The sequence below is a fragment of the Octodon degus genome, unplaced genomic scaffold (assembly GCF_000260255.1).
Source record: "Octodon degus isolate 3935 unplaced genomic scaffold, OctDeg1.0 scaffold00095, whole genome shotgun sequence".
Classification (NCBI taxonomy): Eukaryota; Metazoa; Chordata; class Mammalia; order Rodentia; family Octodontidae; genus Octodon; species Octodon degus.
The window spans coordinates 10,329,014-10,345,695 of record NW_004524671.1 but is presented as its reverse complement, the minus strand read 5'-3'; the positions used below and the strand labels follow the sequence as shown (position 1 = coordinate 10,345,695).

Sequence of the window (16,682 nt, the reverse complement as noted above, 5' to 3'; positions counted from 1 at the left end):
TAAAAAGGTACTTTGATTGACTTATGTTTGATTGAAACATAATTACCTGAGATATCTCTGAAGAACAGAGGAGAAAACGCCAACTACTAGAATAAATGGAGGCATAATGGACTAAGAGAGATGACACTTGCGCATAGTTCAATGCAAACATCATATACTACTTTGTAAGGTTTCATCAAGAATAAGAATGAATCATTTCCTGTATTCCCTTACATTAAGTGGGAAATTTCTTAGAGTACCTGTTCTGTGATAGCCGCTCCTCTATTAATCATTTCAGTTTTATTTTGTTCTAGTTCCTTGTTTAATTGTTCAACTACTCTAAAATGTCAGGGACCTATTTGTATCCAAGTTTCTACACAACTTATTTTATTAAAAATTATTCTAGACAGGACTTCTCTAACATCAATGCTTTTACTGAAGGCAGTGATTAAGTAATCAAAGTAATAAATAGTAATATCAGTGATCAAATTTTTGTGCTAACTTTGCTCAAAGTTTTGAATCAATTTGGATATTTATGTTTTATATTTGTTATTTACATGCAGATACAAAAAAATTTCATTCTGAAGGTAAGAAAAATGCTTGTGAAGTATAAACAGAGATATATTAATCACTGCATAATATCACACCTTATAAATATGTGTTGTGATTGAAAACTGCAGAGAACCTTATTTTCTAAATTTATGATGATAAAAAATATATGGCCATTAATCTCTCTCAGAATGTTCCTGTGGTGTAGGACAAACTTATGCCATCACTTTTGTAATTTTCTTTTTGTATTTTTGAAGTGTTTTCTTTTTGATTAGTACATGTACACAATGCACAATAATTACATTCACTGTGGAGAGTTGTTACATGTACATATCACACCCAAATCTTTTTTAATTTCCTCCATTACCTACTAAGTGAAGTAAGTCACACACACTAGCTCAAATATCACGTGGTTTCCCTTGTATGAGAAAGCCAAAGGAAATGAAATTATTTACTTATTTATTTGGTCCAGGGTCTTGCTACACAGCTAAGACTCTTAGTGAGCCTCCTGCTATCTCAGTCTCCCCGGTGCTGGGATTATAGGCGCGGGCCACCACCCTCAGTGTCTGTGGCCAGAGTGGCAAGCCCAGGGTTCCGCGGCCACATCCGAACAGCGTTCGGTATGGAACCCTTGGGCTTGCCACACAGGCACTTAGACCTCTGGGCTATCTCGCCAACTCCTCACATTAAATTTAAAAGCACGATGAAAGATAGATAAGGACATGGGGAGATACAACTTTTACAAAAGGAATGAGTATCTTGCCATGTTGTGGAGCAGTTCTGGAAGTCCTCTTTGTGACTGATCATGTTTGCTTGAACTGTTGTCACCTGTCTCCCTGTGCTGAACCAACACAATGGCTTATCTTTTGTGCTCATTTTGACTTTGGGGAGAGACTGGGAGGACACAAGACCCAGGTCTGATGAATAAAGTAGATGAGGAAACACCATCAAGTTTTTATTTGACAGAAATTGCCATAAACATTTTGAATCAGTTTCAGGAAATCCGGGTAGCAACGGCTGCAATGAAAGACACACAGAAGGGCAAATGTCCATAGCTGCTTCGGAAAACGGTGAGAACTTGGGCTGTGTGTATCTGAGGCCAGGGAAGATGTTGTGAGACAAATGAATGACACTGTGCTTTTTAATTTAAATATTCAGTGGTGTATTTTGATCACACCATACACATTATTTTTCTTTACTCATGTATTTGATACAATTGTCACAAAAACTCTAGTAAGTAGGCAGCCTCGGGAATAGTACTCCTGTATAAATAGTAGCTGCAAGTTCAGGGAAATGAAATAGACCCACCAGCTCTCACAGTAGTAAGCAATGGAGCGGGAATGCAAGCTTAAGTATTTTCCTTTTTAAAAAATTCTTTACATCACTATACATTTTATTCTACTTAGCTGGAGAAGTGCATCAGTAATTGTGTTAGGATTGGGGCTGATAGCTTCACATACCTGAAACTCCTGCCTTCTACTCCTGGGGGAGTGGGCTGCAAAAGAAAGAGGGGAAACAATCTGCTGTCCACTTTTCTTTCCCCTTATGTTATCAGCTGACTGATTTAGTAGTTTTGCAAGACTTGTCTCGTTTTGCTTTCGGACAAGGCTGAGCCTTGTACTTCAAACAAACGACAGCCAATTACTAACTTCTGGTTGCTAGGCGTGGCCTCTGTTCAAACCCTATAAAATCAGTCCAGAGCTTCCCTGATCCACTGAAAGCACCAGGAAGAGCCTCTCTTGAGTTCTTTGGAAGAAGGTAGAAGAAAGGGTAAGCCTTGGTTTTCTTTTTAGGGAGTTTCTCTTGCTCTGAGAAGTTTTCAAACACTAACAAAAATTTCTTTGGAATTGCTTTGTGGTTTACTTGGAGTTTCATGACCATTTAATGTTACTGCTTTTACAGGATTTATGGCTACTTGCATTTAATGTACTTTGAAAACCCGTATTTTAAGAACTATAAACTGCAATGTTTTGTTTTACTTGTTAAAAAACACAATTTATAAGGCATGGTAAATATAACTTTATTTTGCTGTTCAGTTACCATGGTAAAGACGGAAAAAATATGCTTAACCTCTGAAACTTTTAAAGAATGTGCTGTTTCCTCTCCCCCACCTTGGAATGTGCACTTTTATCTTACAAGGAAATCAGTCTTTGGCTGCCTGTAGGGGTCCAGAAAAACAAACCTGAGGAAGGTATGTTGCAAGGAACTACCCAATAGCAGCACTTCTGTAATTTATTTTCTGCTTTTGTAAGGAAAACTAAATAGATTCAGATCTCAGTGTGGCAGTTGTGGCCTTTGTAATTAACGTTTTTAAAATTAATGTTATGTTTACTCACACAAGTTAAGAAGGTCCATTTAGTACTCATTTCATTTAAACAGGGTGTGGCTACATTCTTTTTCCTGTATCTGTGTCACAGACAGGCTTTTCCAGTGCTGGTTTGAAAACCTAAGGAGAAAGGAAACATTTCTTGGGTGATGTCAGACAGAGTGTTCCACGAAAATGCCAGCAGTGCCCTCTAAAACCTGCTCCACCTAATAGCATCTTGGTTGCTGAATGAGCTAATGGTCATATAAATTCTTAAAGAATACAAAGTATAGCTGAGCGTTTCAGTGGTTTTGTGCATATTTGCAAAAGTGAAAGACTATGAATCACAGTCAGATACTTGGCTACTGCTTAATAAAAATGTTCCTTCAAGTATTTTGGTTTTTTTTTTTTTTTTTTTTTTTTGCCTATTTTAAACTTTAGTCAAATGCCTTGGTTTTTAATTTGTGAGAATGGCTAAGACAGATACACTTTTTTCTTGTCTTGATTGTACCTAAAATTGAGCTTGAACAATGTTCCCTTCCATCCACAGGAATGTGTCTTGTGGTCTATGGAAGAAGGCATTTTGCAACTGATTCAAATGTGGCAAAATGTTGTTGTCATCATGCAGAAATGGTTTCTTCTCCGGAAGTTGTTACTAGCTAGCTCTAGGCTTAGCCACATCTGGCGAGTTTCCAACATATGACTGATGCTGATAAAATAAGAACAACATTATTAAGGAACCAGCTATAGTTTCATGCTTATTAAGTACTTTTTCAATCAAAACATCTGCAAACACTGATTTCTGTATATAATAACTATCTAAGCTGATTGTTCTTAATTATCTCTAGGCCCATTAACTTATCATGTATTTAAACTCAAGGCAAGACTAATGAGCCTGTTGCCTCTTAATGACAAACTACAAACGGCTTTTGAAGTAAACCATTTCCTTTTCCTTTAAAATTGATGGATTTTATTGGAATCTAAACAAATCCAATTTGCATAGTGCCCTCGTGCATCAGTTAATTTTTTCCGGCACCATGTACTTGAAGTAGAATTTAATATTGTCGCTTCAGACTGATCATGGATCTTGTATACTATTTATTCTAATTTTCCTATTTTGTAAGGGAAGGCCATTTGGAGAAGCTCTGTTTTCTTGAGGTCAGATTGTCAGAGAAGCAAAAGCGAAGTCCGCAGGACCTCAGCACTATGTTTCTATCCCTTTGTGAGAACTTTGTTCCCTTAGTGCAGATGTGTCCTAAAGTACTCGTGAAGATGCATGCATATTAATTAAAGAAGACTTAGGGGCAGCCAGTACTAAGTACTTGGCCTTAGAAGTGCTTGGTGGATAGTACCTTTGCTCATTTCTCTCATGAAAGTCTGCTGGGAATAATATCAAGTCAATAGAACATGGTAATACAGGATGAAGGGGCCAGGCCAATGCTCAGGACTGATTAAGGCTTTCTGGAAGATGTAACAGCTCTGCTATGAGTCTTCAGTTAGAAGCAATGGTTAGGCAAAAGGAAGTGATTCTTCAGGAAGAAAGAATATTCCAGAGAAAAGAACTCTTTATCCAAAAGCCTAGAAGCAAAGCAAGTATGAGCCAACATTTTGTAGTGTTTGTTGAGAGTCATGACAGGTATAGTCTAACTGGCTTCTTTCAGAGTGTCCGTGTGAGGCCAACTTGTGAAATGCACCTTCAAGGAAAAGCTATGCACAAGGCAAAAGTAAACGCCTAGGGCTGGAGTGAAGCCTAACACAGTCCCCAAACATTGACTGTTGATGAGTTTGACTCTCAGGGGTGTTATTAAGACTAATACTGGCCTTGCCATTGTCATTTTGTTTGCTAATTTAAAGAATTAACAATCTGGAATCAGAAGGTCTGGATTGATGTCATCATTCTTGCCATGGGGAACTGGAAAACTTCCTGGTACTAACACTGTATTTCCTAGATCGATAATGACGATGTGATGATGTTTTTGTTCCAAACACAGGTTACTTGCTTCTACTGTCATAGAACTCTGATAGTTCTTGCATATATATATATATATATATATATATATATATATATATATCCTCCAGGCATATTTCTTTCATCTCACATGAAATGTTCTACTCGGTCATTTTGCTTTTTGTGAATTATGCAATTTATATTGAGACATAGCCCTTGCAACCAAGATGGTATGTGGAAAGTACTCAGCTTCCTCTGACCTGTATTCTAGAAGCAGGCTTTTATTGAGACTAGGAGGACGGAAAAAGAAACTGGGTTCTCTCTTGGGACACAAAAATGTACAAAATTGTTAATTCTCAAAAAGCTACATATTTTACTCACGGATAAACTCAGATTAGCAGCTAGCTTGTGTTAAAAAAAGATGATTATCTGAAAGAAATACAGAATAAAGTCCTCTACATAGACATATGTAGAAAAGTCTATGCAGAAAGGGCTTCATTTCATCTTGAAATGTGCTGATAGTACTCATGGAAATACATTTGGCTCCAGAGTTCTTTGGTTGCTAATTAACATATTTATTGGGCTAAAATAAGATGACAATATAGGATTTTCAAATTCTACTAGTAGGACAAGTTTTAAGTTTTATAGTCAAAGGACCGAAAAAGGGAAAACTCCCAGGATTACTCTGACTTTCATACAATGTGCTTTTGCAATGAAAGTTGGCCAGATTATTCCTTGCTGTGGTATTTGTAAATTGGGCAAATTTTCTCTCAGTCTATGCAACTGACTTTGGGCAATAAGAGCAAGACTTGTTAAAATCTGTTTCCTCTAGAGCAATTTCTTATATCCTGCCATGAACCTGGTGTCTTCAGAGCCAGGAGACATTCTTTGGCTGACTTCAGCTTCTGTTTTTTCTCTGTTGGCCTTCCTGAAAAGGCTTCTATTCCAAATGCTCCCCTTTTCTAGACTGTCCTTATAGGTAGTCTAAAATATTCAAGCTAGAATATAGCAACACAGAATGTATAAATCACAGAACAGCCTCCTCCAGGGACACTTTCTTGTATCAAATCAATTATGCAAACCCCTTACTTCTGTCACTTTATGTTATATAACTAATATAGCCATGCCATTATTTCCTCAGGTTTTCTCTTGAAAAAGACATCAGTGCATTTTGCAATTATTTTTAGAAATGAAAGACATAATGAAGTATTATAGTTTTCAAAATTTCATTGTGAAGTTGTTAGACTCACTTTCATCTATATTTAAAAATACCATCAGTATTTCCTTTGCTATTTTGAAGTTTTTCTTTTCTAATGCAAAAGAACAGAATAAATGTGTTTTATGAGAGGTGGAATTTTTTTTTTTTTTGTTTTGTTTTGTTTTTTGCCAAGGGATCAATCATATCATTCATTTTGGGGATCTTCCTTTATTAAAAGCTGAGATGAGCTAATGAAGATGGAAATTTCAGAGACGTGAATCTTTGCTAGAAATGCTTTGAAGCTTTGGATGTGCCAAATAAGCAGCTGGAATGTGCAATTCCATGTGGCAACAGTGATTGCACCAGATTTGGTTGTAATGAGAGGTAAAATCTTGTGCAAAGTTGCACAGCATGACTTTACCTTAGGAAACAACTTTAAATGTATTGATTGCTGGAGACAAGAAAGGGTATTAAAAGAATGCAAAATATATTGGTAGTTCTCACAGGTGACAAAATAATTGGCACAATCCAGGACAATTGAGTAGAGGCTGTTTCTGCTTTGCAGTTTTCCCCTCAGGTATTTAATCTCATTACTTGGGACTGCAGGCATTTGTCAGCAGGCATGGGTTGAGGCTTTGTCTGAACTTGCTGTTAAGTACTAGCTTACGAATTTTACTTCTCATGAGTCACTTAGCTTCATGTCATGAGTTTACAATGACAGATTGCCTTTCTAACTTCCCCTGCAAGAATTCCTCATAGCATGTTGGGAGGGATAAAGCAAAAGGGTGTGGAGAGACAGTTTAGTAGAGACCTTCAATATGGACACCTAACAACACAGTTCGGGACAATAAGAGCACTGATGACTGATGTCTTTTTTTTTTTTTTTTTTAAGGGAACCGAGGATTGAACTCAGGCCCTTGCACTTGCCAGGGGAGCGCTTATTCCACTGAGCCATCTCCCTGGTCCCCTAATGTCTGTTTTTGCATGTGTGGGCAAAACATGGAACTCATTAAATTTTAATATAGTTCATAATTTTAAAAATACATATTCCACTAAACAAAAATACAGCAAAGAACACCAGAGCTATCTAAGAAGCTTCCTTTAAGATAGACTTTGTCAAAATCATATATGTTGCAATTTCACCCACTCCTTGTTCAAACAAAACCAGGCATAAATGAACTCTCTTCCTGGTGTTTTGCATCTGAGAGAAAAACGTATACAGCTATGGTTACACAGCTCAGACAGGAGGAAATAAGAAACATCAGTTACTCCATGTGTTGAAATTGGTTTAATAAAGAACTGGCTGAAAGAAACTGTTTTTTTTTTTTCTTTTGAAAAAAGACATGGATTGTTTTGGGTGAACTCTCTCCTGAAGATTGTCCCATCTTATTTTATCTTATAAATGTCAATATTATGGTTGTTCTCTGGGCATTCCTTTTCTACAGGCCTACTTAACCGTACATAGATTCTCTAATGGCCTACTAGGCGGTCTCTAATCTTTATTTTATGTATCTCTTAGCCAGTCCACATGATGTAGGGTAAATGATTTTTCTAAGATACAATTAGAGTCAAGTTGCTGTCTATCAACACTTATCAAAGCTTTGGATGTGCATTTAGACATCTTGGCTCCAGCTGCTGTTAGTACTTCTTGCTCCAGGGATCTTTGTTTTTAAGTTCCTTAGAGTGACAAGCTTCTCTCCGTTTTATTTTCTTTATGCTTCTGCTACATTAATTTTGAGTCATTTCAAGAGAGGCTTTGCCTGGCCTACACTTCCTCTAAGAGGTTTCTCAGCCTTTGTGGTTTTCCTGGCAGAGAACACCCTAGCTTTATGCTCCGTGTGGGGAAGGATAGTATCTCCGTGCTTCTGCATCCTGAGAGTTCGCCTAATGGTTGGCTGGCTTGTGAATCGAGTACTAGAAGCGAACCACTTCTCTTCTGTTCAGCAAGCAGGCACTTGTGGTAGTCATCTGATCCCTCGGGCTCAGGGCTGCCTATGCCAAGAAAGAGCCCAGTTTCTGCTTCGAGGCTCAGGACATCTTTTGAAGCATATGATCATTTAAAAATGCTTATACTGCCCATGTTTGATGTTCCTAAATTTAATCCTAGCAAGAAAAGACAAGACTATTCAATAATACTATATCATGTGTATCTAAGGAGAAGAAGTGTTTTGGGTGGCTTTTTTTCTAAAAGCATGTGCTGTTTTCTTTCTAGATACTTCTTCAAAATGGCAATGGTATCAGAATTCCTCAAGCAGGCCTACTTTATGGACAATCAAGAACAGGAATATGTTGTAAGTAGAATGACAATAAGGTGATATAGTTACAGTATTAAAATTTGAAACTACTGCAAGTGAATGGATTTTGATATATGAATCTCTGATCCTTAGCAAACTGTGAAAACATCCAAAGGTGGTCCTGGGTCTGCCGTGAGCCCCTACCCTGGCTTTAATCCCTCCTCTGATGTTGAGGCTTTGCACAAAGCCATAACAGTAAAAGGTGAGTGTGTTTCCTGAAAATAGGCCTATCCTGGACCTTTCAGAGAAGCTGTGTGAATGATTGTCAGAAAACAGATAGGAACAATGGCAAGAAACTTTCCTCTTCTTTTTTTTTTTTTTTTTTTTTTTTTTTTTTTTTTTTTTTTTTTTTGGTAGAACCAGGGTTTGAACTCAGGCCCTTGTACTTGCCAGAGAAGTGCTTATTCCACTGAGCTATCTCCCCAGCTCCATGAAACTTTCATTCTGATGCAAGTTTTGTCAAATGAAGAAACATTTCCTTCTCAGTACTTTGAAAATTATGGTTAAATCCATAGACTAAACCACAATGACTATTATCTTTACAAGTTTACTCTTAGAAACTCAGTATCAAAATTCAGAATCAACACAGTTGATGGAATTTAGGATTTGAACTAGGATCAGATACTTTAACAGCTCAGTCAAGGAGCAATTTATTGGCTTTTCATTTCTCACTCAAATGAATAATTATCATTATAAGGCTTGGAAGTTGGTAAGAAGTGTAGTGTTTGATTCCTAGGATGATATAATTTATACTTTTTAGTTTGTTAAGACTTGCCTCTGTCATATCTTGCAAAGGAACAATTTTGGGTATAGTAAATTGAGTTTAACACCTGGGGACTCTTCCAGGTGTGGATGAAGCAACCATCATTGAGATTCTGACGAAGAGAAACAACGCCCAGCGTCAGCAGATCAAAGCAGCCTACCTCCAGGAAAAAGGGAAGGTAGGTCGCAATGGTCAAGGTAGACAGTGGACTTGGCTCGAGTTCATGCAGCAACATGGATTCCGAAGCATGTTTATCTCTGTCTTCCTGTTGGTAGCTGTTGTTGCCCCCTTACCTCTCAGACAAGCAGTGCTTATCCACTTGGCTTCCACTGGATCAATTCTAACAAATTTACTGGCTTCATGCCCCTCTCATCCTGATGCGGATTCCTTCCAGATGTGAAGTTTTATAGTGGAGGCGGGTCCTCAATTTTAACCTAACAAACATCAGAATTACCATAAGTCATAAGTACTGTGTTTTCACTGAACTGTAACTTCTGCTAAAATGCAAAGTGACCTGCAATACTGAAATCAAAAATTTGTATGCAATTCTCCTTTAGACGTGAACTTTGTGTCTTACAGCAAATGTAGGCAGTTGTTTTTTCATTTTCTTTTTTTAATTAGTGCAATTAGAAAACTGTAGGGGCTAGGGATATAGCTCAGTGGCTTAAGTGCCTGTTTGACAAGTGGAAAGTCCTGAATTCAATCCCCAATACCAATACCAATACTACTACTACTACTACTATTTTTAAAATAATTTAAAGAAAAGAAAACTGTAAAATGTCAATTATGGATTATAATGCTTACTTGAGCAATGGGAAAATCTCAGAGCATAGAAAAATGAATACACCCTGTTTAGATTATTCTTAGTATGGTTCCTGTTGACGCATCACTTTGTTTCTGTAAAAAATATTGAGAATCCTAGGATGCATGAAGTCCCCAGTGGATTCAGTAAATGTAATTTAATCCTACTAGACCTAAAATGTGAAGATGGAAGTTCTCATATCTAGTGTGCTTTTCAGTATGAAAAAAAAAGTGAACAATTAGGGAGTTTAGGGGCCTGTCCCAAAATGACCTAGAAGCAGGTAATTCCATGCTGTTGCCTAAACTAAGACATTAGAAACCCTAGTTTTAAACTTTTTTTTTTTTAACAGCCACTGGATGAAGCGCTGAAGAAAGCCCTCAAAGGTCATCTAGAGGAAGTGGTTTTAGCTCTGCTGAAAACTCCTGCCCAGTTTGATGCAGATGAGCTCCGTGCTGCCATGAAGGTAACCCACCGACTTAGGCCAAGCTCCTGTCCTAGCACAGCGGACAAAGTCTGCGGACCCCTGTGTACTCTTGCATATTCTGCTTTGTCTTCAGTGTCTACTACACTGCTTTTTTATAAGTAAGAATTTAATGAGTGAATCCATTAATGTCAAAGAATGGATCAATAGAAACATAAAGGAATAAATGTTGGCATTAATATCTTCCTTGTAATGTCACTATGTGAGTCAAATATCTGTTCAGTATCTCTACCCCAAATTAGCTGCATATTTTGCATTAAAGCAATATAATAAATAGAGCTTACCATAGTTATTAAATATGTTGGGTAAAATTTACTAAATGGCCAATTCAATATATTTGGTGATATAAAAACTAATTGATCTTTTTGAATAAAATTTTTTTCCCTACATATCATTGCTTTCCTTTTCCTTTAATTCAGGGTCTTGGAACTGATGAAGACACCCTCATTGAAATTTTGGTATCAAGAAAGAATAGAGAAATCAGAGAAATTAACAGAGTCTACAAAGATGGTAAGTTGTAATATCTTACCATTCAAACCCTTAACTGGAAAGGAAGTCTGATGCACTTTCCTAAGATGTAAGCAAGCGTATGCTCCTTAGGGGGCCTTCAGAAAGTCTGGGTATCAAAATGCTTCTTTACTGCTGGGCAGCATCTGCTGACTGCACACTCTGCTCCTGGGCAACATGCAGCTTGCTAACATGACAATGAAGCATCCCATGTCTTTAATGGAAAACCTACACCTAGAATTAATGCATAGTTGTTAATAAGTGTTAACGTGGAAACTTGATTTATGGCTGAGCTTGAGGAGATACCTAAGCACATGTTATGTTATTTTGAGATTTATTTCACTACAATGTTTCACTATGTTTTTTGTGGAGCTTATTGTAGTTACTGAATTGTAGCTATGTAATGTAAAAATATCTTCAAACAAAGTAAGTATTCCCCATTGTGCCCTTGAAAAGGTAAAGAATTAGGTAGCTTTCCTTGACGGACACTGTACATTGTTAGCACAGCAGAAATGAGCAAATCGCCTTTATCTCTGGTTGCGTTCATGTGGATGAAGGATCAGATATATGTCATTTTATAGATTCAGTGAAACAACTAATCTAAATGACAAATGACAGGTCTCAGTGCTGCAAAAAAGATATGTGCAAGTCTTTTGTCACTTCTCTTTCTCTTTTTCCTCCCTCCCTTGCTACCTTCCTTCCTTCCTTCCTTCCTTCCTTCCTTCCTTCCTTCCTTCCTTCCTTCTTCCCTCCTTCCTTCCTTCTTCCCTCCTTCCTTCCTTCTTCCCTCCCTCCTTCTCTCCCTTCCTCCCTCCCTCCCTTCCTCCCTCCCTCTGTCCCTGCCTTCTTTCCTTCTTCCTTCTTTGTGTTCTGGTGATTTAATCCACGGTCTTCACACATTCAGCTATGTCCCCAACCTTTTTTTTTTCTATTTTGAGATGGGTCTCAACAAGTCACTAAATTGCCCAGGCTAGCTTTGACTTTGATCCTCCTGCCTCAGCCTCCCACAGTGCTAGGAGTACAGGATCACACACATGTGTCAAAATACCTGATGTTATTTTGCTTTTTCTAGCTCCTCTGAGCTGCTGGCTTTCCTGTTTTCCCAAATGAAATGTGGCTTCAATTACTGAGAGTACAATTCTTTCATAGTGTTTTCAGAGCTATTTAGCAAAGGAATCAAAGCAAGGAAATTTTTAGCTTCATTTTCTGTGATTTCTGTGTCTTTACCAAAGTTTTTCTTAGATTCATTGATTAGTCACAGTAAAAAATGGGTATTATTAATTTAAATTTGAAAAATAGTTTATAAAGGCAAATTTCCATATTTCTCTATCATATCAAAGATACTGACCAAAGACTGAGCTAAACTACCATTTCTGGCCTATTATAAATACAGTTCATTTTTGCTACTGAAGATATTTTAAGTAGATAAGTGTGTGTGCATATATATATAATATTATATTATATTTAACTGTAGCCCATATAAAAAATTTAAAGTAAAAAATTTCTGTTCAAGAAATTATTTCTATTTTATCCTTTTAAATAGCTTTCTATTTATCCTACCAATAAGATTTTGGCATACTGAATTCATGATTTGATGATTTATAAATCAGCAACTTTTTCTCCTTGGCAAAGCTTTATAATGTGAGTTTTCAACCCCAGGATTATTCTAATATTTCTGTTGCCCTATACAAAATAAATTTTATGTTGTAATGTTTTCCCTGCTCTGATGTTTCGATTCCTATAAAATGAGGTAATACTATTAAATACATCCCATGAATTGAATATTGTAGCACTGTAAATTCTAAGCTAATATGAGCAGGTTAAATATTGATAGTCTGTTATTGACATCACTATTTTTCAAGAGTTTAATTGAAATACTTTTTTTTTCCTTCTTTCTCAGAACTGAAAAGAGATTTGGCCAAAGACATCACCACAGACACATCTGGAGATTTCCGGAAGGCTCTGCTTTCTCTCGCTAAGGTACAAGGCAAACACTCCCAGAAATGCCTCTGCTCTTATGAAGAATAAAACCTTAGCTCTGAGCTCTCTCTAAAAATGAGGCATAAATCCTTTTTAAATTTTCATTGATAAATCATAATTATATATGTTATGGGATACAGTGTGATGTTTTCATACGTGAATATGCGAAATTAATAAAAAGATAGGTCACATGAGCTAATGACTTATCCACTCCTTATGGGTAGACATCTGAAATTTCCTTGGTCACTTACACATACGCAGTATGTTACATTGACTATAGTCACCTTGCTGTATAGAAGGCCCTAATTTATTATTCCTCCCTAACTGTTAGAAATTTTCCATCCCATGACCAGCATTTTCCCATCTCTTCTCCCTCTCTTCATCCTCTCTAATTTTCATCCGTCTACTCCCTACTACTCAACCTTTTCAAATTGCACACAAAAGTAAGTTTATGGAGCTTCTGTCTTTCTTTGCCTGCCTTAATTCCCTTGGTGTACTGTCCTTCGGCTCCTTCCTGACATCACAAATGTTAAGATTTCCTTGTGGTCCTCTTTTGTTCAAGGAATATTATTTATCTGGCTTAAAAGAAGGTAAGTAAATCATAGGATCACGTGGCACAGACACACTTATAACCAGATGGATTTATTTTCAGGGTGACCGATGTGAGGATCTTGGTGTGAATGAAGACCTGGTGGACACAGATGCCAGGGTAAGGCAGGGCTCTGAGAGTGGCGCTGGAACCCACCCGCCTCACTAATGCTGGGTCACCACTTGATGTCTGAGGCCTGAAACTGAATCCCATATTACCTGAGAAGTCAGAAGTTCTGTAATGCTCATTTCCTGAGTGGGATCCACATTCTTGTAGCCTAAGAATAAAAATTTCAGGCTTTACATTTTCAGTAGAGCTTATAAATCCAGAGAGGATTGCAAGAGAAGAGTGAAAATTTATCTTTCCCAAATCTGATTTGGCTTTCCTGAAATAGAAACAGTGGGTAACCTAACATTCTTTTTAAAAAATTATTTATTTATTTGTTGTATTTAGTGCAGCGTCTACAGGGTTTCACTACACAGATCGGACTTTTAGTGATCCTCCTGTTTTCAGCTTCCCAAGTGCTGGGATTACAGGGGGAGCCATCACATCCAATCTCAAACACTCTTTTAACTGTGACAATTAGGATAGTTCATAGATACAAATTTATAGTATAAAATGATTTTGGAACTTAAATATTAATTGATGTTAATTAATATTTAAAATAATATAGCATATCAAGTATTATATAATCCTCCTATGCTATATAATGTTACATATTGTTTCAGCGAGGTTTCTTGTTATTGATGCACCAAACCATTAGGATAAATGCTATTTTAGGACATGAAAATTTGATTTTCAACAATATTGAACAATATTATTTGCATTATGCTTTCCTTACAGAATACTATTCTGTATATGAAATTTGCCACACTAAGCCAGTATGAGTAGAAACTTACTTGCCTTCTCCACCCACATCTGTCTAGTTCCAGAAGTACACTATTCACGTATGATACGCACTAATCAAGTTTTTGTTAAATGAAGTACATACAAGGCAGACGTGTTTGCCTGAAATGTGAACAATACATTTTTGTAACCATTGGAAGCTTGAGTATTTTCATAGAGATTATGCAAGCATATCTAAAACAAGAGTTATTATTTGAATAACTACCCATAACAAATATTATTCTTGTTTGCTTGTGACATTTCTAAGTATGGTTTCTATCTTAAGATTATCAGGGCTCCAAATGTGAATTTATGACACTATACGGTTTAGTTTGACCCAGAATGACGATCGTAATTAACATTCCAAAGTTAACAGAATGTACTTGTAATAATTAGGGAACAATTAGCTTTTTCACTTTTGTAAAACACAGGAAAGTGGTGATTACTAAGGTTAAATTATTTGCCTAAGATGACACAACTTTTAAATTGTAATACCAAAGCGCAAGCCAGGCGTGGTTGTGCACACCTGTAGTCCTGGCTATAGGAGGCTGAGCTGGGAGGATCGCTTGAGTCCAGGAGTTCTGGGGTGCAGTGTGCTCTGCACATAGGGTGTCTGCACTAAGTTCTGCATCAATATGGTGAACTCCGGGCAGCGGCGGGCCACCAGGTTGCCTAAGGAGCAGTAAACAGGCCCAGGTTGGAAACAGCAGGTCAAAATTCCTGCATTGAGCAAAGTGCAAGAGCTATGTTGTGGCTGAATTATTACTTTACAAGTACCATTTCCTGATAAGTAACTTTTAACTGTAAGGAATAAAGAAAATCTTCAGGGGTCCTTTGGAGTTGTCTTGATAGAACACAGTCTGAAAGCAATTCAGCAATCACGAATTCTGTAAACACGTATTCACTTGCTAGTGTTCGTCAAGGGTCTTGAGAGATACTGTGCAAAGTACTTGACAAACAAATCAAGTCCCCTGGCTTTAAGGAACATACACACTGAGTTTGCCTACTTGGATTGTATCGAGCACAAAGCACTTGCCTGTAAAATATTTGAAGAGATCTGACATTCTTGTGCCAATGTCGCTGCAGCAGCGTCAAGCATTTCTTTCCGTGTTTCCTGACAGGCTTTATATGAAGCTGGAGAAAGAAGAAAGGGGACAGACATAAATGTGTTCAACACCATTCTGACCACCCGCAGCTACCCCCATCTTCGCAGAGGTAACAGAAATCATTCTGGAACCTGGGTAGGGGACAATGAGGTTTTCCGATTGAGTGCACGCAAAAGAACGGGAAGAGAGAAGTCCTAATCAGCGTCTGTCCTGTGTCCTGACATTATTACTGTCTGTCCATCCTTGCAACTGGACAGGCTTCATGTCACAGTATTGTAAATGTGTCTGCCATTGGCATGGCATTTCTTTATTAACACTGTTTTTATTCAAAAAAAATTGGAATAGTTAGAACAACAGTCACATACTACAGAGGAAATGAAATTCCAGTAAAGAAAAACAAAACAAAATGAAACAAACAAACAAACAAACAAACAGAATTTAGAAAGAGCCTTTATGCAGGAAATTTATCCCTCAACCTCCTTCTTGGAAGCCAGGGTAAGGGTAACATTGTCATGTCTACTTAAAGTTAATTATTTGATAGTAACACTCTGACTTCTAATTTTCAACCAGAGTGTTTATGGGGCAGATCTTTTCATTGGCTAAGATCCATCTGTTGTGGTGCATGTTTCTGTGTAGTGTTAGTATTGTCAGTAACGTGCCATGTTGAATAGCCATTACCCTTGGGAAATATTGCCTTCAAAATACTCTGGCTTATCAAAATGTCCATGTCCAGGATTTGCATTCCTAGAAGAATACAAAATCTCCAAATTATGCTAAGATATGTGAACAGCTTTTGAAAAAGTGGCTGAAATTCGGTATTCCCAAAGACTTCCTAGAGTCAGTGACCCCGATTTTGTGAAAGTTTGCTGAAGAGTGACAGGATCCAATCTTATTTAAATTTAATGTTCAGTGTTTCAGAGATACACCAAGTACAGTGAGCATGACATGAACAAGGCTCTGGACCTGGAGCTGAAAGGCGATATCGAGAGGTGCCTCACAGCCATAGGTACGTAGCCCCAGAAGGGAAGAGATTTTTAACCAGAAATTGTATTTTCGGTGGTACCCTGTACTCTTTGATTAAAAAAAAAAAGCAGAATAAAAAGAACCTGCAGAAATGATACACCTAGGTTCACATAGAGTCAGTGGGTAGACTGGCAGACAATTGAGGTACCGTCCTGTTTAGCAACAGATATTATTTCCCTTTACTGTGACAATGGACAAATCTGCTGGGAGGAGTGTGAATATGCAGGCAATAATTCAGTAGATCTGGGCTGGGGCCTGGGCTCTGCATTTCTA

The 16,682-nt window shown here is 37.5% G+C and overlaps 1 protein-coding gene across 2 annotated transcripts in view; it reads left to right on the top strand.

The window, feature by feature from the left end:
- Nucleotides 1–2,195: 2,195 nt before the first annotated feature.
- Nucleotides 2,196–16,682, top strand: part of LOC101579326 (annexin A1) — a 16,976-nt gene continuing 2,489 nt past the window's right edge. Inside the window, exons 1-10 of one of the 2 annotated variants that reach the window (XM_004638139.3) lie at nt 2,196–2,298; nt 8,192–8,270; nt 8,367–8,475; nt 9,120–9,214; nt 10,188–10,301; nt 10,739–10,829; nt 12,727–12,806; nt 13,459–13,515; nt 15,402–15,495; nt 16,297–16,392. In XM_004638139.3, coding sequence (XP_004638196.1) covers nt 8,205–8,270; nt 8,367–8,475; nt 9,120–9,214; nt 10,188–10,301; nt 10,739–10,829; nt 12,727–12,806; nt 13,459–13,515; nt 15,402–15,495; nt 16,297–16,392 — 802 coding nt within the window. In that variant the 5' untranslated portion in view covers nt 2,196–2,298; nt 8,192–8,204. Of the gene's footprint in view, nt 2,299–2,699; nt 2,720–8,191; nt 8,271–8,366; nt 8,476–9,119; nt 9,215–10,187; nt 10,302–10,738; nt 10,830–12,726; nt 12,807–13,458; nt 13,516–15,401; nt 15,496–16,296; nt 16,393–16,682 lie in introns of those variants that run through there. The other variant, XM_023722981.1, reaches the window with a different exon arrangement.